Source organism: Triturus cristatus, chromosome 4_1 (assembly GCF_964204655.1).
Source record: "Triturus cristatus chromosome 4_1, aTriCri1.1, whole genome shotgun sequence".
NCBI lineage: Eukaryota > Metazoa > Chordata > Amphibia > Caudata > Salamandridae > Triturus > Triturus cristatus.
In genome coordinates, this window is record NC_140585.1 from 557079689 (window position 1) to 557100648 (window position 20960).

General features: G+C 48.0%; 1 protein-coding gene across 2 annotated transcripts in view; it reads left to right on the forward strand.

The window, feature by feature from the left end:
- OPTN (optineurin) overlaps positions 1-20960 on the forward strand; it is a 522442-nt gene that overhangs the window by 221056 nt on the left and 280426 nt on the right. For both annotated transcript variants that reach the window (XR_014981292.1, XM_085652875.1), the window contains exon 5: positions 10129-10193. Coding sequence is in view for 1 of the 2 variants with exons in the window: in XM_085652875.1 (XP_085509001.1) it covers positions 10129-10193 (65 nt within the window). In the remaining variant the exon portion in view is untranslated. The remainder of the gene's footprint in view (positions 1-10128; positions 10194-20960) is intronic.

Sequence of the window (20960 nt, forward strand, 5' to 3'; positions counted from 1 at the left end):
GTTCTGTTATCCAGAATCCCTTGCAAACCTAAAAAATTGTCCAAAAAAACGCATTTCCCCACGTTTCTGTGGTGGAAAGTTCTGGAATCTGCGTGGATCCACAAATTTCCACCCACCACGCGTCCCCCAAAGTCTTACGAGAACAAGCATTGGCATAGCCAATAGGTCTCGCCTTTGGGACCTTAAAGTGTTTAGCCATGCAACAGTTGATGTTGCACCACGGATATTGTGCAGCATAACTAAACACTTATAAGGTCCCAAAGGCGAGACCTATTGGCTATGCCAATGCTTGTTACAGTAAACTGCTGCACAGAGCTCCACCCCGGTCAGAACAGTTACATAGGCACAGCAAAGAAAACCAGCGAGGAAGTAAGGGCAGCCGACCTGGGCTGGAGGGCTGGCGTCATTCGCCACACTGTGCACGCACCACCATTAATCCCAGCTCTCATTATGTAACTGCTGAACGGGTGCCAGCCTGTGAGCGCTGAGGAGAGATGCAGTATTTTCTGTCTGGAATAACACTGACAGGAAACAGAACTGCTTTGTAATCGCAGCGCCCTATGGATCTCCGCAAGCCCACGCAACTTACGGCGAAAACATTGCTCGTTTTCTGCTTCTCATTCTCCCGTCTTCTTTTCTCTCCGGTTACACGTTGCTTCCGAACAATGATGTTAAGCGCAGCCCCAAGTATTGCAAATCAGAAATGTGTATGCATGTGCCCACCGCCTTCCCATGCATGGGAGAAGGAGGGGCGGGGCAGCGGGCAGAAGGACAGTGAGGGGCCCAGTGGGTCTGGGCAGAGAAGGTGCGTGGACTCTCTGTTTCAACCCTTCTCTCTGTCGCTGACTCTCCAAAAGCAGAGACTGGAAACTCCTTAAGTGGTGCACTGGCCTCTAGGGAAAGGGGGAGATGCCTTGACAAGCTACAGCCTAAAAGGTTGGTAGGGCAGTGCTGACTGTGCCCAGGAAACATCAGATTTTGAGGCACACTCTAGGGCAGATCTTTGCCAATTTCCCAGTAGGCCACTGTGCCTCTCGGTTCTTTTGCACAAAGACATCACTGGTGTGTCAACAAAGTGTGACAGTGCCAGGATTTATCTTTGTGCAAGAGGCTGCCACCAAGTATTTAGAGGATGTGAACGGGTAAAGGATGCCTGAGGTCGAGGTAGGAATCCCTTGCTTAAGGACTGGTAGAGACGATATCAAAGTGAAAGCTCAGAGGGACTGTGACCACATATAATTGAGATGGCGCAGAAATGGAAAGAGAGAGGGGAATACCAACAAAGGGAAGAAAGTGACAGTCAGTAAAGTGAAACAAGCAGGAAGTGGGATGAGGGAGGGGGGTAGAGCACGTCGCGCGCACTAAGGCGGAGAGAGGCACGCAGGCTGGCAAATGGTGTGCACTTTCGCGGCTGCTTTGATGTTCTCAGGGGCCGCGCGGCTCACTGAGAAAATCAAGGCGGCCGCGAAAGAGGCACGCAGGCTGGCAAATAGTGTGCACTTTCGCGGCCTCTTTGATGTTCTCAGTGGCCGGGCGGCAAACTGAGAACATCAAAGCGGCCGCGAAAGTGATCACGCAGGCTGACAAATGGTGCGCGTGCCCGGCGCACATGCACTGTAGCTGGAGGCCTGAAAAAAGCCACTAGTTAGCACTCCCAAAACCCACTTACTAAAACTCTCGCCAGAGCAGCGCTAAAGCGCCGGCTCAGGCGAGACCTAAAAATGGTACCTCACTTGTGTGGGTCGGCCTAGTGCCCACGACAGGAAACGGCGCAAAACGCAACGTGGTCACACCTCAATTTCGCAGTGAAAAATGACCCTTTTTTGGCAAAGTGCCTAGCTGTCATTTTTGGAACCATAGGTCTGCCGGCACCTAGGAAAACCTAGCAATCCTATACATTTTTGAAAACTAGACACCCAGGGGAATCCAGGATGGGGTGACTTAGCTGCCTCCCACCAGGTTCTGTTACCCAGAATCCCTTGCAAACCTATATTTTTTGTTTAAAACACATTTTCCCCACATTTCTGTGGTGGAAAGTTCTGGAATCTGCATGGATCCACAAATTTCCCACCTGGCGTTCCCCAAAGTCTTACGAGAAAAATGGTACCTCACTTGTGTGGGTTGGCCTAGTGCCAGCGACAGGAAACGGTGCAAAACGCAACATGGTCACACCTCAATTTAGCAGTGAAAAATGACCCTTTTTTGGCAAAGTGCCTAGCTGTAGTTTTTGATCCCTAGCTCTGCCGGCACCTAGGGAAACCTACCAAACCCACACATTTCTGAATACTAGAGACCCGGGGGCTTCCGGGGAGGTATGGCTTGCGTGATTCCCCCAACGTTTCCTTACCCAGAATTCCCTGCAAACCTCAATTGTAGCTGAAAAAAATCACTTTTTTCACACATTTCTGTGTGGGAAAGTTCTGGAATCTGCTTGGATCCACAAATTTCCGACCACCCAGCGTTCCCCCAGGTCTCCCGATAAAAATGGTGCCTCACTTGTGTGGAAGGCCCAAGTACCCGCGACAGGCAATGGCCCAAAACATAGTGAGGCGACATCAAAATTTCCTATCTCAAAACCACCTGGTTTTGCAAGGGGGGTCATCTGGCGAGCCCCTGACCAAAAACTCATGGGACCCCCCTTTGCAAAACCAGGTTGGTTTGTGATAGGTAATTTTGATGTCACATCAATAGGTTTTGGGCCCTTCCAGGCCGCGGGTACTTGGCCCACCCATACAAGTGAGGTACCATTTCTATTGGGATACTTGGAGAAATGCTGGGGGGTTGGAAATTTGATGTTACTTTCCTCCGTGTGAAAATATGGGCACAATAATGCAAGGAAAATGTCAGTCACATTTTGAGGTTTGCAGGACATTGTGGGTAAGATAACTTGTTGGGATCCACAAGAGAGACATCACCATGCACTCCCATGGGTGTTTAGTTTACGACAAAAACTACAGTTGTTAGGTAATTCTTAAATGAAATGTACAACTTGGCAGAGAGACAAAACAGACAAAGATTACTGCACAGCCATCTATTCCTCAAGCACACACTCATACTGGTTGGATTTGGCACGAGGACGAGTGATGGTTCAGTATATAAAATTGTATTAACAAGAGATTTCACAAAAATAAAATGCACTGTCAATAATTGAATGAACAAAAAACTGAACCAGTGACTCGCAGCTTGTGAGCTGTAAAGCCACTTCAATGCACCAACCGCTTTACAGGCCATTCACACACCTTTCATACATGATACACACAAGACCATTTACACCACCAGGCACAAAACCAACACATTACAATATTCAGAAAATGCACCCTGCTTGACAAAAACAGAAAAAACACATTTTTAAACACAACCACCTATTCCTCAAGCACACATACGTACTGATTGGATTTGGCATGAGGGTGAGTGATGGTTCAGTGTATACAGTTGTATTAACCAGAGATTTCACAAAAAAGAAATGCACTGTTAATAATTGAAAGTACGAGAAACTGAACCATTGACTCACAGCTCGTGAGCTGTAAAGCCACGACAAGGCACCAACCTCTTTACAGGCCATTCATACACCTTTCATACGTGGCACACATACAAAACCATTCACAACGCCAGCTTCGGGCCCAGCACATTACAACACTCACACCAGCAGACAGCACCATTCAAGGGCCCATCACTTTCACACGCCCACATTCCTCACACAGCAACCACACCAGCTCACGGATTGCGTTGAGTGGCGTTTGGCTAGCAGTGTGTGTAGTGACCAGCAGCTGGTCACTACTCACACACCGCCAGCCAAGCACCAGTCCACAAACACCACACCGCCAGCCAACCGCCAGTCCACGCACACCTCCAGCCAAGCACCAGTCCACGCACACCACACCGTCAGCCATGCGCCAGTCCACGCACACCACCAGCCAAGCACCAGTCGAAACACACCGCCAGCCAAGCGCCAGTACAAACACAACACCAGCCAAGCGCCAGTCCACGCACACCACCAGCCAAGCGCCAGTCCACGCACACCACACTGTCAGCCATGCGCCAGTCCACACACACCGCCAGCCAAGCTCCTGTCCACGCACACCACACCGCCTGCCAAGCGCCAGTCCACGTACACCGCCAGCCAAGCGCCAGTACAAACACAACACCAGCCAAGCGCCAGTCCACGCACACCACCAGCCAAGCGCCAGTCCACGCACACCACACTGTCAGCCATGCGCCAGTCCACACACACCGCCAGCCAAGCTCCTGTCCACGCACACCACACCGCCTGCCAAGCGCCAGTCCACGTACACCGCCAGCCAAGCGCCAGTCCATGCACACCGCCAGCCAAGTGCTAGTCCATGCACACCGCCAGCCAAGCGCCAGTCCACACACACCACACCGTCAGCCATGCACCAGTCCACGCATACCACACCGCCAGCCAAGCGCCAGTCCACGCACACTGCCAGTACAAACACACCACCAGCTAAGCGCCAGTCCACGCACACCGCCATCACATTTAGGATTTTTTTTTATATAAATAAGAAAACACAAACAAATTGCAAATAGATACAAATCTACTAACACAAAAACTGAAACTAAATACACTACACAAATGCCAACCTTGAAACTGAACAAAAAATATTAAACAATAGAGGCCAGACAGTTCACTTTACCACTCATGGATGCTCCAAAAATTATTTTGCGTGTGGTACATTCTAAAACAAGCAGGGACACAGCCCAGGGTTAGAAGAACACTCGGGGCAGTACATACGAGTCTCCTTCCGCATATCTCTTCGCCAACAGACTCTACATCTCCTACTGGGAAAGTCTTTTGAGGGTGTGGGAGGAATGTTATCAGGAAAGTGGCGATCTTTCAATCTAGCAACATCCTCCACCACTCCAACTCTAGGAACACTTGCCTGTTCCACTAAAACAAGGCTGCCTATTACAGACTCCTGAAACTTAGCAAAAGTCATCTTTGACTCAGGACAAGAATCCTGGAACACAACAAAAGCATTAAAGGTTGCCAAGTGGAAAAGATGGATAGCCAACTTCTTGTACCAAATGTAAGCCTTACGAAGAGCAGCGCAAGGTTCCAACCTCTGATCTACTCTGTCAACACCACCCATGTGCCTATTATAGTCTAAAATGCACACATGTTTGCACGCTTCAGCAATCTGACCCCAAACAGTCACAGGTGCAGTGCTTTCATCATGGATGGTAGTCAGCATGTAGACCTCTCTCCCGTCTGAAATCTTCACAGTTAGAAGCTCCTCGCAACGTAACACACTGCACAAGCTTTTGACAAAGAAGTTGTTTTGGGAAACCTTTACGGTTAGAGCGGATTGTGCACCAGCACCTACTCTGCAAAGACACAGCAAAAATCAACGATATCCCACTAGAAAAAAAAAAAACAATTACTCAAAAGACAACAAAATACACATCAAGCACAAATGCAAAACGTTTTCGACACTCAAAAAACAGAAGCCAAACATACTGGTATTATTACACAATTTGCAAAAAACACATTCATGCAGAAAAATGAAACTCATTTACATTGTACAAAAAAAGTCTCTTACCAAACACAGGCAACTACACAAACAGCATACCCACCAGTAACGAAACCGCAACCTGCAATTACAATTCACTAGAAATAATAACAATTCACATTATAACACGCTATGTCACTACCCAAATGGGGGCAGAAAGGCCAAATAAATGGGTTGATCTGCCCCTTGCGAGAGCAGAATACACATAAACAAATATATGTCCCCTGGAAGCAACCAATTAATTAATTTTTAAATCCCTGGCTCTAGTGGGCTTTTCTGCCCCCCTCCCGAGCCAGAAACACCAAAATATATAGGTGATCTGTCCCCGGGGGGTGGGGGGGGGGGGCAGAAAAGTCTTAAAAATTATTTAGGCCCATAAGGAAGATCCTTGCCCAAGGGGTCACTTCCATTTAAAATTTAAAACACTCCCTGGTGTCTAGTGGGGTTTTCTGCGCCCCCCCTGGGGGCAGAAAGACCAGTTAAATAAACCAGGGGGGGGGGGGGGGGCAGAATATGCTTTTTTTTTAAAATATGGCCCCTGGAATTTAAAAAAAAAAAAAAAATTCCCTTGCTCTAGTGGACTTTTCTTCGGGCCAGAAACGCGTAAAAAATCAGGCTATCTCATCCCCCAGGGGGGGGCAGAATATAATTTTAAAAGAAATTTGGCCCCTGAAAGCGATCCTTGCCCAAGGGGTCGCTTCCATTTAAAAATCCATTTCCTGGTGTCTAGTGGGGTTTTCTGCCCCCCCCCCCTGGGGGCAGACAGGCCAAATAAAAAAAAGATCTGCCCCCAGAGTATATACTTAAAAAATATTTTGGGCCCCTGGAAGCGACCCTTGCCCGAGGGGTCGCTTCCTATTTTTAAAAGAAAACAATTCCCTTGCTCTAGTGGGCTTTTCTCATGACGGAGCGGTTCTGTCATAAGCACAGCCCAACCGATGCTCATGACGGAACCGCTCTGTCATGAGCATCGAAGGGGTTAATGTTTTGTAGTCATAACGGTGCAACACCAGCCCTGCCATAGGGAAGTCTAACGGTATCACCGTGAAATGGAAATAAACCGACAGTGTCCTCACGCCCACTGCTAAGTTGGTCTTTCTGGCTGCTTCCAGTTGTACTGAGAGGAACGGTACCCATCTTCATTCTTTGAGATGTGTCATCAGGGGTTCTATCTATGCCCTGAGTAAGTTATTTTTATTTATTTACACTTCACAGGGATGCTGTTACGCTTCTCTAGGGCAGCGCTGGTGTGACGTGTTTTGCACACACCTTCCTCCATTGAAGGCGGCACATTGTTCCTCAGCTGCAAGAGGCAACCCTCGTTGCTCTAGTCCTTCCGAGACCTGGCTATCTTCCTGGGTCGAAGGCCGTTGACGCAATAAACACACACATTTATGCACCAAATAACATTGAGAGAGATTATGGACTTCAATGCTTTTTTTAAACCAAAAATGCTGTTGTTTGTTAAAAGAAACGTACGTGTATTTGTTGGATGCATATTTTCGTGGTTCTTAAATTCACTGGGGACACTGCGGACATGCTTTTATTTGCAATTAAATGATTACATAGTCCTTTGCTATTTTCTCCTTTTGAATGAACTTGATAAAGATTATAATGATCATTACGGCGGTCTTAGATTTGAAAACATTCAAAGTTGTGTGGTATTTTACCACTTATATCCTTTATATGTGTTGTAAATGAGACCTACAAGCGCCACTGTTTAGTTGTACAATCTGGAGGTTTGGCACCACCCCATTACATTTTCTGTGTCAGGCAAACATTGTGTGCTTATCAAGCACACAACCTGATCGCTTTGGAAAAAAACATTTGCAATGCTGGAGGTCTCACATTTGCGAGAGTTTGAGCTATTGGCATTGAAAATGACTTTGCATTTTATTTGTGTGTTTTGAAACACTGCAAGTGGTGCGTAAACACACATTCTACTTATCATCCTTGCTTGCGAGAAGCAAGACACAGTCAAAATAAGTAGACAGTGTGTTTACGCACCGCTTGCAAGGTTTCAAAACACATCGATAAAAGGCATTATCATTTACAATGCCAATAGCTCAAACTCTCTCAAATGCGAGACCTATTGTGTTGCAAATGCTTGTTTTATTTATGCTCACCCTACACTAATTAGGTTTTTATGTTTTAGTAATAATCTAATATTTTCCCACAATGTTAGCAACACTTAGCCAGTAATCATCCTATTGAGGAAATTCGCGAGAATAATTATTAACTTCTGTGAATTTAGCTCCAGAGAATGACTCCCTCCATCTGACCTTTCCTCATCCCTGAAGAGACAAAGGCCTCTGGTCCCTTCAAACATTCCCCTTGATAATTATAGTTACGTTACACGTAGTATTGTTTTGTTACACTTGGACACTCTGACGTCAGCACGTCTACTGCTTCAACTTTTCGTGACCTTGCGAGGGTGTCCTATTCCTTGGGCCTCCTGCCCTGGCACCAGCCTTGTGCCACTCACCACCATTTACAGAGGGCGCGATGCCATCCTCCTGGGGGTCCTGGATACACCTGGGAGGACCAAGACACCCTGAGTGTGAGTGCACCCTCACTAAGGAGGGGGTCAGCAGGGACTGGGTCAGACCTTCTACAAGACCTTCACACACCCCTGAGGGGGGGGACTCTGCTCCACCCGGGAGACCAGTTGTCCCTTTTCCACCCAAAAATGATCCTAATTTTTTTTTTATTTTCTTGCTGTGCCACTTTTAGAAATGCAAGTGTGGGACACTGATAAATGTGTTTTCCTTGGAATGATGTCCCTGGAAACGGGGCAGTTCGGTGGCATAGGATAATATCAAAACTGCGTGAAGCGCTGAAAGAAGGCATGCAAGTGCTACAGTGCAGGTCCAGAACATGCTCGTTGTTAGCGAGGATGCTGGTTTTATCCACACATTTCCCTGGTTTCACATGGAAGCCTCGGTTACAGAAAAGACGAATGGCTCGGAAGAACCTACAGTAAGAAGACGCAGAGCAATTTGTATTTCTCGTGCATTTAGTAGACTTTAAAGTTTTAAGGTTGCTGTTTCAACCAGAATAGTACTATGACCACCTAACTGTTAGCTGCAACGGGAAGAAACCGTAAACATCATAAGAGGCTACGTTATGAAAATAATACAAACCTGTTGCTTCTGTCTTCAGAGGGATGGCCGGGAATGACGGAACTGCACGCAACACCGAAAAGTAACTCAAACTGCGTAGGGAACTTGTCATACAGATAGCGGAGTTACCCTCTGGCTATGGTTTTAGTTTTGGTTTCAGTTTTAAACAACCTTTCGCCATTGCACCAATGAAAAAAAAAAAGTGCTTACCGACTAATTGAAGGAGACAGTTAAACGCCGCAAGTAAAAGATCCAGTCCTGATGGACGGTCTCAAAATGAGACAGGGCGGTAAGAAGGAGGGACTAAGAAGCCTCATTATCAAATTGAAACCAGCATTTACCATGGGCGATGACGCCAGCCAATGAAAAATATGGGCGGGGATTCCACACCACTTCTAAAACATACCCTAATACAGCATGCCTCGCAACGTGAGCAGCGCATGCGCTGCAATGCTAGGCTTGACCTAAAAAGCATGTAAAATATTCATTGTCCTTTTAGGCATATTGTTCATACTGTATTACTGTTGAGGGATGGGGTGTTGTAACTTACCCTTTTCTATCCTTCAGTCTGAAGCAGTCAAGGTACATGCATATTTCGACTTAATGTTAGCAACTTTGGCCGGACCACGTCTCTTTTAAATCTGCTTTGGCTATCCCTGATCTCTTCCTTGGCTGGGGAAGGATATCCCACTGCAGGAGGATGGTGGAAAAAGAAAATAATGGGTATATCTGTGTATATCTGGTGACAAATATCCTCAGATTAATATGTTAATGAAGTGCAGCAATTATGGTGGTAAAAAGCGCACTCTTCTAAGGGACTGTAGCTATGTATGGATGCCTAGGGCACAGAGAATACTGTCAGATGAATGTTCTTTAACATCCTGAGCTGCTTAGGAGTAATCCAAAATACCCATCACCTCTGCACTACCGCACAGGGCACTCATCCATAATGTCGATAGTAAAATTTATACAGCTCTATCCTGTTCATTCACAGTGTTGAAGCAACTCTGTAGTGTTCAACCAAACAGACGATATTTCATTTTCTGCTGTACAAGATGCTGCAGCATGTATTGTTACAGGAAAGTGGCATTGACCAATTATACTTTACTGAATCACATACACACCTTTGCTGCACATTGTGCAAGTCCCCGATGCAGCTGTTTGGGGTTACCAGTTGGTAATTCAGAAATGTGTTTTTGCAGTGGTCAGATACCCCATTAGTCTCTCTTGCTATGATGCACTACTTACTCTACACCTGTACTTCGAAGAAGTTGTGTGGCGTGTGGAATGTAAAGTGTTACACGGTGGTAGGGGTGTACTTCCACTTTTTATATGCATCCGTTACTTTAAATTGTACATGTTTTGAAATGCAATCTGGGTATAAAGCGCTGCATGCTCATGTGGTGCTCATTAGTGATGCCATATTTAATGCTGGCTCGGACATGTTACTTACTGATTTGCTCTCAATCTCCCAGGTAGGGGACAATGCAGAATTGAAAACCAACGAAGATGTTAAAGGAAATGACGTGGCAACTTGCATGTAAGTGTATAATCTGTATTATCAGGCATAGCTATATGTTTAAGAGCAGTAGGAGATTATCTGGAGTTTAAACGTAAGACCTTTAGATTTTGTGTCCAAATGCTTAATCATTGCTGTCTTTGGTTCCTTTCTTTCACAGCTTGTTGAACTGTGCTATTGTGTGGTAGGATTGGAAATGTTTTCTTTAGCTTAAAGACGATGTTTTATCATGGCAAAGAACGTTATTATTTTTGTCTTCTGGACAAAACTTGCATTGACCATTGTTCTGTTTAGTTTTCTGACCTTGTCTGCACTAACATTCCTGCAAAACTGTCACATAGTAAAAAGAACTCTCTTTACACCGAATAGACCAGGAAATCACCAAGACCAGTCTTTCTCTTTTCACTTACTTGTGCAGTATATTGGGTGGCAGATTCACAAAGAGGATGTGCAATTACCACATTACTGATTTGCAAATAGGTGAGCAGTTTGCGATGTGAGCTATCATAAATTGCCCTTACGCTGGGTGTCGCAGATTGACTTGCCTAATGAATCATAAGCAGATCGCAATTTGGGAACCCTTATGATTAGCTTTGAATGTAGGAATGGAAGCCTGCAAAGAGCAGTAGATTTCTGCCTCTGCATCTACCATTCCCAAATGAGAAACATTTTAAAAACAGCCAGTATCCATTAAATGCACAGGTGCTGACGCTTCAGGACCCCTACTTGTTCCCCGAAACAATATCCAAAGGGAAAGTTACCCCTACAGGATAGCTTGCCCACAGTTACCAATCCAACTTGGGGTCAGTAACTGATCAGTGGTTAGTGACCACTATTGCAGTCACAAACCATTGATGCATACCTCAACCTCTCGTAAATAGGAGGAAGCACCCCTCTCATGTTTGGCATCATTGTACATTGTAAAATGGACTTTTGCAGCTACAAACCCTGTGATTTTGGAATTTCAGGGTTCTGCATCTGCAAAAAGGATTTGTGCATCAAGGCCCTCCTTTTGAGAAAAGAAGCTTCGTGAAACTGTATAAAGGTTGTCCTGTTTGCTGGATGTAGATGTAGATGGCTATTCTGGTAGTGACAGCAGTGTTATGAGGCCACTCAGACCTTCCATAGTGGAGATTAGCGAGGCATGCAATAAGAAACTACAGCAATCCATTAGTTTGTAGGTATTGTGCATTGATGGAAAAGAAAGTTCACTGCTCAGGTCTATATACTAAAACATCAGAATATCTCCCATGCTATATGCTCCTTAGTTTACAAAATGTTTATTTTCTAATAGAAATTGTGCCCAGATGTAATCAGAGACTGTACAGAAGAATGCATCAGTTGACATTTACATAGTCTGAAAGTGTGCGGGGATGAGTTTTAAAGATTATAGTGTTAAGTTCTACTTAGTGGAGGGGGAAGGTCAGACTTTTGGGTGCTGTGGGCAGAATAGCTGCATTTTCAAAAATATATTTAAAGTTGATATTTGAGTGCTGATCATTATGGCTGTCTGTACTCTTTGTCATACAAAGTGCAGCAGTTTTATTGGGGTGCGAATGTGGAGACTTGGGTTCATAAGTGAGGGCCAGAAACAGGATATTAGGGGGATGAAATGGTGAATGATAAATATGTGGCTGCTATGGATAAGGGTTGCTAGGTCTTGTTTAGTATTTAGCAAAGTTTAACAAGAGGAAGATGACTCTAAGACAGTCTGTGAATTTAACTTATGTGTGGGGTGGGAGAAAGTGGCAAAGCAGACTATCTCCGCGGTCACAACAGTAGGTTGCAGTAGAGACCAAATAAGGTGATTTTTTAGGAAGAGGTGCTTTATTAAAAGAAGAGGAGAATGCCAAGGACTGAATTCTTCGAACATCAGGAGCTAGCGAATGAGTGGTTTTAGAAATAGGTGGATAGCCAGGTATGTGCTGTTGTGTAGCTATTTATGCACTGGGTAGAGTGTTCAAGAGTCAAAGGTTGACTGTGATGAAAGTGGAATACAGATCAATAGATGTGATGTCTTAGTGATAAAGTTAGGGGCCTGCTTCAACAACTCAAAGGGAATCAAATAGATTCTAGGGAGAAATGTTTCATAATTTGTTAGATGAATAGATGTGAGACCAAGAACTAGTTAATGGAGGCTGGTTGGGTCCATAGTGGGCTTGTTCAGTGGAAGGCTGACCACAACGGTTTTGCAGTGCTTACTGTGAGTAGAGGTCTCTTCAAAATAGTTTCTGATGGTGGTTATGCAAGCACTCTAATGAGGCCTCTTTGATTTGTGGATTTTTTTTCGCTCATGGAGTATCGATGGTTGAGAGTCATTGCTTGCAGCCCCAGATTTACAGGGACATATGTGATTTGGCTGTGGTCTTTTCTATAATAAATACACCCTCACTGCATTATTATCAATTATGAGTGATCTGTATAAACCATTAATTGGATTGTTTTTGCAGTATGCTATATTAATAAAAGCATAATGTAAAGTGAATAATTCCAATATTTGCAGTCTCGCTATTGACAGCTTTAGCTGTCTGTCAGACAAAAGTGCATACAATACTAATAGAGTTGGTTTGGGGTCCATCCCATGCTCATGGATGACCTTTTGTCTAACTCAGTTCCCTGCTGTTTTTAGGTCACTCTCCTCCCTATTGTTGTTTGTCCCATTCCTGGAGCATTTCTTCTACACCCTTGCTTTTGATTGGATGAGGAGCAGCCTTCCATTGCTGATGTCATGGAACTACTTCTCCTTTTTTTTCTTCCATGCTTCATTTCTTATTTAGCACCTCAAGTGAATGCATTCTAGTTCCTTTTATGCTCATTCCCTTGTTCTCTGAACCTCCCCAAACCATCTCTCCTCTCGCAACCTATCCCACAATACTGGCTGGCAATGCACTTAACACTTTGGCTGTGCGATACGTGCTGGATGGTGGCATGTTGAAGCCCTGGATTTTGTCCCGCAGCACTTTCTTGTGACTCTTGGCATCCCTTATATGTTATGTTATGTTATACAGCACTTATAGCTCGCACGGATACTCGAGAGTGTCCCGGCGCGAGAGCCAACTAAAGGAGATGGGACAAAAAGGCGTTAGGGTGAGCTGTACGTTAGTTAAAAAGCAAGGTCTTTAACTGCTTCTTAAACAGCCTGAGATCCTGAGTGTTTCGCAGTTCATATGGGAGTGTATTCCAAGCTTTGGCTGCCTTGAAAGAAAGAGAGCTACCCCCCGTTCGAACAAGGCGAAAACGGGGGATGACTGCAGGGCATTGTGCTGCTGATCGCAGATGTCTTCGGGGCGCATAGAAGTCAAAGCGTCTCCTAAGATATGGTGGCCCAGATTTGTATAGGGCCCCGTGGACCAAGGTGATGGCCTTGAACAAAACGTGTTGCACCACAGGAAGCCAATGCAAATCCCGGAGATGTTGCTTTGTACTTGATCTGCCCGGGTTGCCTAGCAGCACTCTAGCTGCCGCGTTTTGGATTGTTTGCAGCTTTTGTAGCTGGTATCCGGGAAGACCAATATAAAGTGCATTGGCATAATCAATACGCAACAGAATGAGGGCACGAGTCATCATTTCCTTGGCCGATCTGGGCAGCAGGTGCAGGAATTTTCTAAGTGATTTCAGAGTGCTAAAGCACACTCCGGCCAGTTTTTATCTGTGGTGAGAATCTGAGGTCCTCACTAAACAAGACCCCCAGATTATTCACCGGGCTGCTTCCCGTTGAGTTAGGCGTGGGACAGTCTGCAGGCCAAAGGTCTTCCCTGAAACTTGAGGGAAAAGACTCGTTGTGGGAGCGCGGGCCGGATAAACAGACGCGGAGGCTGTATATAGTGAGCCAGTGGATAGGTTTTTATTGTTTTAGCAGGTGATGTGGCCGATAGGTCAGATATCAGGGATTCTGGCTGTGTTCTCTGGATCTCTTCTACTTCGTTCTCTTCTTCTCGCCGTTTCCCTCCTCCGGTTGGTTGCTCTGGTCTGGTCGGGATGGATTCCCCAGGGAGGCTCATGAGAGGGATAGAGACAGAAAAACACGGAAGGTCGTCAGGGAGGGTGTCCTCGTTGGACTACGCTGATAAAGATAGATCCGACACCGCACCCGTGTATTTTAGGGGATGTTCGGTTTAGGACACTACACCGAAGGATTCAGAGTGGGGTGAGGAAGTCAAAGACCCGATCACCAATCTCCTTACAAGCCAAAAAAAAGGGGGGGGGGGTGTGTTCGTCGCTTTTAAAACAAATAGTGAGGAAGGGAGATGAGAGACGTCTTTACGCTGCAGCACTGTACCACCACCACAATACACTACACCCTGTGTTCCTGTAACCACCCTCCTCCCCGTTACCCTTTCTACCACCCTCCTCCCCGTCCCGTTTTCCCCGTAGTTTAGCCACTCACCGGCCCCGCCGCAACACTTCCTGGTTGCGGCCGCTCTCCAGCCTCCTCCTGTGGGGTCCACCAGTCCTCGCACCACGCTTCGTCCGGGACCTCCGCGGCGTCCTCCTCTTCGGTACTCGACAGCCTCGCGCCCACTCCTCGCTGCTCCGGCTCCTCGTTCCGCTGTTCTACACTCTCTGCTTCACTTCTTTCTCCTTCTCGTTCTCTCTCGACCTTCGCTGCTTCCTCCGTCTCCCGTCTCACTCCGGCACAAGTGCCCTTGTCTCCTGGGTTAGTCCTGCTTTTCTCCTGCAGGAAAGAAGGACATCCGGGTTTAATCCCTCCCCCTTCCGGGTCGCTCCTGTCGGAGCCAGGACCTGCTCGAACCTGAGGGTCACGGGGCGGGGCCAGCCTCCGTAATGGTAGTGGCCGATCGTGGGAGTTCTCGAGGATGGTCTCCCCTGGCTGAGTCCACAGGTAGGAGCGGGGAAGGGGCGTCGGCATGGCAATGTCCGGGGACCTCTCACATCCCTTTTCCCTTGCTGTCTTTCTAGTGGGGGTGTCACAGGGATAGCGGGAAAGGAAGTCCACGTTGGTTTGGTCCGCACCTTTCCTGTGCCGGGTATGGAATCTATACGGTTGTAAGGACAGGAACCACCGCAATATTCTTTCATTGTTCCCTTTATTTCGGGCAAGCCATTCCAAGGGGGCATGGTCAGTAAAAAGGGTGAACTCTCGTCCCTCAAGATAATATTTCAGGGAGTCAATGGCCCATTTGATGGCTAGGGCTTCTTTTTCTATTACGGCGTAGTTCCGTTCCCGGGGGTATAGCTTCCGGCTAAGGTACAAGATGGGTTTTTCTTCCCCTTTGTCATTTTTCTGGGATAGCACCGCCCCCAGACCTTGATCAGAGGCATCGGTCTGGAGTATAAAGGGCAAGGAAAAATCAGGACTGGCTAACACTGTGTCTGCTGTCAGGGTGGATTTTAAGGCGTGGAAGGACTGTACTACCTCGGGGCTGGGATCCCTCAGTCTGGCTTCGGTTTTCACGGACTTTCGTAGTAGGTCGGTGAGAGGGGCGGCTATGTGGGAGAATCGAGGTATAAACCTCCTGTAGTATCCCAGTAAACCCAGAAATGCTCTCAGTGCTTTTGCGGAACGTGGGAAGGGGATCTGGGATATGGCTGCCAGTTTATTATCTTGGGGCCTGATCATACCTTCTCCGAGTAAGTAGCCGAGATAGTGTACCGTTTGGGCAGCTAAGTGGCTTTTCGCCGGATTGATTTTAAACCCATGTTTCCCCAAGGTTTGGACCACTTCATATAGATGGGACAGATGTTGCTCCCAGGTTTCGCTGTAGACTATGATGTCATCAATATATGCCCCGGCGTATCTTTCGTGGGGTCGTAGGATGAGATTCATAGCCCGCTGAAATGTGGCGGGAGCTCCATGTAAGCCAAAAGGTAACATGACAAATTGATATAGGCCATCAGGGGTAGAAAACGCGGTTTTCTCTCGGTCTTGTTTGCGCAGAGGGATATGCCAGTACCCTTTGCACAAATCAAGGGTACTGACATACTTCGCTCTTCCTATCCTCTCCACCATTTCATCTACCCGGGGTAAGGGGTAGGTATCGAACTCCGACACCTTATTGACTTCTCTAAAGTCAATGCAGAAGCGCACCGAACCATCAGGTTTCGGTACGAGCACAATAGGTGAGTTCCACTCGCTCACCGAGGGTTCTATGACCCCCATTTGCAGCATTTGGTGGACTTCATTGCGTATGACCTGTCGGCGGGCCTCGGGGACACGATAAGGTCTCAGGCGTACCACCTTCCCGGGACTGGTTTTGAGGGCGTGTTCCACCACAGAGGTCTTTCCCGGAGTATTGGAAAACACGTTCTGTAATGGTAGTAGGGATTCTATCAGCATAGCGGCGTTGTCGCCCGGCACCTCCTTGGCTATACACTGACAGTATAAAGGGGTTTGGGGTTCTGTTAGGGCGGCTAATACAGGAAGGGGTCCCTCCCACTTCTTCAATAGATTTACGTGATACACCTGGGATGTACCTCTCTGTTTATCCAACTCGATTTTATAGGTAACAGGGGTCACTTTTTCCAAAATCACGTAGGGTCCCTGCCACTGACCCAACAGCTTGTGGTCAGACGAAGTCATCATCAGGAGTACAGCATCCCCTACATTGAAGGATCTATCCTTTGTGTTTTTATTGTATTGGGTTCTTTGTGCCTCTTGTGCTTTTTCCATATTATTTCGCACAATGGTACGGATCTGCCCTAGATGGGTTTTCAGGTTTGAGGCATAGTCAATCAGGGGTGTACTACTGTTAGGTTCGGTTTCCCAGGCCTCACGGGCCATGTCTAATAGGGACCGGGGTTGGTGTCCGTATAGTAATTCAAAGGGGGAAAACCCTGTGCTTTTTTGGGTTTGGCAGCGGATGGCATACAAGGCTAGGGGTAACAAATCCTCCCACCGCTTAGTTTCAAGGTCGAGGAGTTTTTTCAGGGTGGTTTTCAGAGTGGCATTATAACGCTCCACCAATCCATCCGTTTGGGGGTGGTATGCTGCTGTTCTTATTTGCTTGATCCCTAACTGGGTACATACTTGCTTCATGACCAGTTCCTTGATCCGTAAGGACCTCTTTTGGGAAACCCACCCGGGAGAACACTGTAATCATGGCCTTTGCTATGGCCGTGGCGTTTGGGTGTCGTAGAGCTATGGCCTCTGGGAACCGCGTCGCGTAATCGACGAGAACCAGCACATACCGACACCCGCTTCGGGAAGGTAGGAGGGGACCAATGATGTCCATACCCACTCGACTGAACGGTTCATCGAGAATGGGCAGGGGATGCAAGGGAGCTCGGGGAGGCCGGTATCGGCTATTTTTTTGACATACCGGGCACTCCCGACAATACATCTTTACTTTCTTGTAAATCCCTGGCCAATAGAACTGTCGGGTTATTAACTGCTCCGTTTTCTCCTCCCCAAAATGCCCCCCTAAGAGATGGCTATGCGCCAAATAGAGGACTTTATCTTGGAAAAGGGAAGGGATCAATAACTGGGGGTTGTTGTTGGGGTCTGCCTTCCGATACAGAAGCCCATTTCTCACAAAGAAATAAGGACATACGTGTAATGGATCTTCCTGCGTCAGGGCTTTACTCCAGGCTTCCTGCAATACCGGGTCTTCCTGCTGGGCGGTACGGAATTGGCGATTATGTTCCCACGGGGTTTCTACTGGGGTAGCTGGGAGGGCGCATAGGTTTTTCCCTTTTTCCTTTCTTTTTTGGTTTCGGGGTCTCCGGGGTTTGGATGGGGGCCACTCGTGATTCTCCTCTTGGGCAAAAGGGGCCGTGTTCAACCATTCTTTGTCAGATCGCGGTGCTTCCTGGAGTAAAGCGGGCAAATGAGGATAGTCATTCCCTAAGATGACCTGTTCTGGGAGGCGCTGAATAAGGCCCACTTTCAACGCTGACCCTGGATCTGTGGAGGTTTGGACCCTGACATGGGTTGTGGGATACGTTTTAGTGTCCCCATGGACACATTGGATGTTCACAGTCCCTTCCACTGGTCCGATTCGGGTTCCCAAATCCTGGGGTCGTATCACGCTCTGTCGACATCCAGTATCCGCAAGGGCCGTCATCCTTTGCCCGTTGACAGCCACTTCACAGCGATAAGGAGGGACCGCAGTCTTCGGGGGAAGGCAATAGAAGTTTCTGGTCATGCCAATTTCCATTGGCTCCTCCTTCTGCGGGCAAAATCGAGCGATGTGACCCAGTCCTCCACATCCATAACATTGAGGCCCAGGGACCGAGGGTCGCACCACCGGGAGTCCAGGGGGCCTGAAGATAGGGGGTCCGGGGACGATTGTGACGGGATCTGGTTTTCTGTTGAGTATGGGTCGGGGAGGTCGATGGGCCCCACTTGGGCCAGGTTTCCAGTTTGTCTCTTCCCGTCCTTTTTGCACTTCCTGTGCTCTGTTATAGGCACTAGCGATATCGACAGCAATATCCAGGGTAAGGTGTGCATGCTGCCTTACCCACCTTTGTATTGGGGGATGGAGGGAGGTCAGATATTGTTCCAAGTAGACCTTGGCCATAATCTCCTCTTTCGTGGCGGTAGTGGGCTTCAACCAACGATCAGCCATGTCTCTCACACGGAAATATAGAGCTCTAGGAGTTTCTTGGGGTCCTTCCTTTATCTGGCGTAGCTTCATCCTGTAACACTCGTCGTCCACTCCTAGACGTTCCATGATGCATCGTTTGATCTCTGCATACGGGGTGGTACCCAGGATGTTGGCGGCTTGGTAGGAGGCCTGTAGTTCTCCCGATAGGAGAGGTCCCAGGTATTGTCCCCATTTGTCTGCTGGCCAGGCGGCGGCCAAAGCCATCCGTTCAAAGTTATTAAAGAAATATTCAGGATCCTCCCCGGCTACGTACTTCTGCAAAATCACCGACGGGAGGGTGCTCGGACCTCTTTGCTGTCCCAAAACGTCGGCAATCTTCCCCATAGCCGTGTCATGGGTCTGGCCTTGGTCAGTAAGGGCCTGTTGCAACTTTCCCCGATCTTCTTCTACGATGGTGAGGAATTTCTCCATGGCCTTCCCCAGACTCTCTTGGTTCTCCGCCATTCGGGCGATTACAGCCTCCATGTCTCCGGTGGATCCCACTTCTGACACCACTTGTGGGAGCGCGGGCCGGATAAACAGACGCGGAGGCTGTATATAGTGAGCCAGTGGATAGGTTTTTATTGTTTTAGCAGGTGATGTGGCCGATAGGTCAGATATCAGGGATTCTGGCTGTGTTCTCTGGATCTCTTCTACTTCGTTCTCTTCTTCTCGCCGTTTCCCTCCTCCGGTTGGTTGCTCTGGTCTGGTCGGGATGGATTCCCCAGGGAGGCTCATGAGAGGGATAGAGACAGAAAAACACGGAAGGCCGTCAGGGAGGGTGTCCTCGTTGGACTACGCTGATAAAGATAGATCCGACACCGCACCCGTGTATTTTAGGGGATGTTCGGTTTAGGACACTACACCGAAGGATTCAGAGTGGGGTGAGGAAGTCAAAGACCCGATCACCAATCTCCTTAAGGGGGGGGGGGGGGTGTTTGTCGCTTTTAAAACAAATAGTGAGGAAGGGAGATGAGAGACGTCTTTACGCTGCAGCACTGTACCACCACCACAATACACTACACCCTGTGTTCCTGTAACCACCCTCCTCCCCGTTACCCTTTCTACCACCCTCCTCCCCGTCCCGTTTTCCCCGTAGTTTAGCCACTCACCGGCCCCGCCGCAACACTTCCTGGTTGCGGCCGCTCTCCAGCCTCCTCCTGTGGGGTCCACCAGTCCTCGCACCACGCTTCGCCCGGGACCTCCGCGGCGTCCTCCTCTTCGGTACTCGACAGCCTCGCGCCCACTCCTCGCTGCTCCGGCTCCTCGTTCCGCTGTTCTACGCTCTCTGCTTCACTTCTTTCTCCTTCTCGTTCTCTCTCGACCTTCGCTGCTTCCTCCGTCTCCCGTCTCACTCCGGCACAAGTGCCCTTGTCTCCTGGGTTAGTCCTGCTTTTCTCCTGCAGGAAAGAAGGACATCCGGGTTTAATCCCTCCCCCTTCCGGGTCGCTCCTGTCGGAGCCAGGACCTGCTCGAACCTGAGGGTCACGGGGCGGGGCCAGCCTCCGTAATGGTAGTGGCCGATCGTGGGAGTTCTCGAGGATGGTCTCCCCTGGCTGAGTCCACAGGTAGGAGCGGGGAAGGGGCGTCGGCATGGCAATGTCCGGGGACCTCTCACACTCGTATAGAAGAACCTCAGACTTGTCCTCATTGCATTTAAGCTGAGCCCTAGCAAACGGCAGAAAGTCAATTTTTGGCTAAGTCCGGAGACAAATCTTTTTCCTTCCACGTAAAGAGGAGCTGAGTATCATTAGCGGAAGCTATGATTTTAGCTCCCAGCTCCTCTGCCAGATAGATTAAAGGCGTGATGTAAACGTTGAAGAGAAGGAGACTTAGAGTGGAGCCTTGCGGGATTCCTGTAGTTACCTTTCTAGGGGCTGAAGAAAACGGGGGCAGCCAAACCTGCTGTTTTCTGTCCTCTAAAAGCAATTTGATCCAATCCCAGGCTGAGCCTGAGATTCCAATATTAGAGAGACCGGCCAAGAGTTGACGGTGGGGCACCGTATCAAAGGCGGTAGAGAAATCTAATAGGATCAGGGCTGCTCTGCCGCCTGCGTCCAAGCATTCTCTGATAGCCTCCGACATCTCAACAATGGCCGTCTCAGTGCTATATGTGGCCCTGAATCCCGACTGGGCTGGGTGGAAAGTTGTTTATAGACATCCTTTTCACACACTTTTGCCACTGCCGGGAGAAGTGAGATGGGTCGGTAGCTAGCTAACATAGCAGGATTTAGAGAGGGCT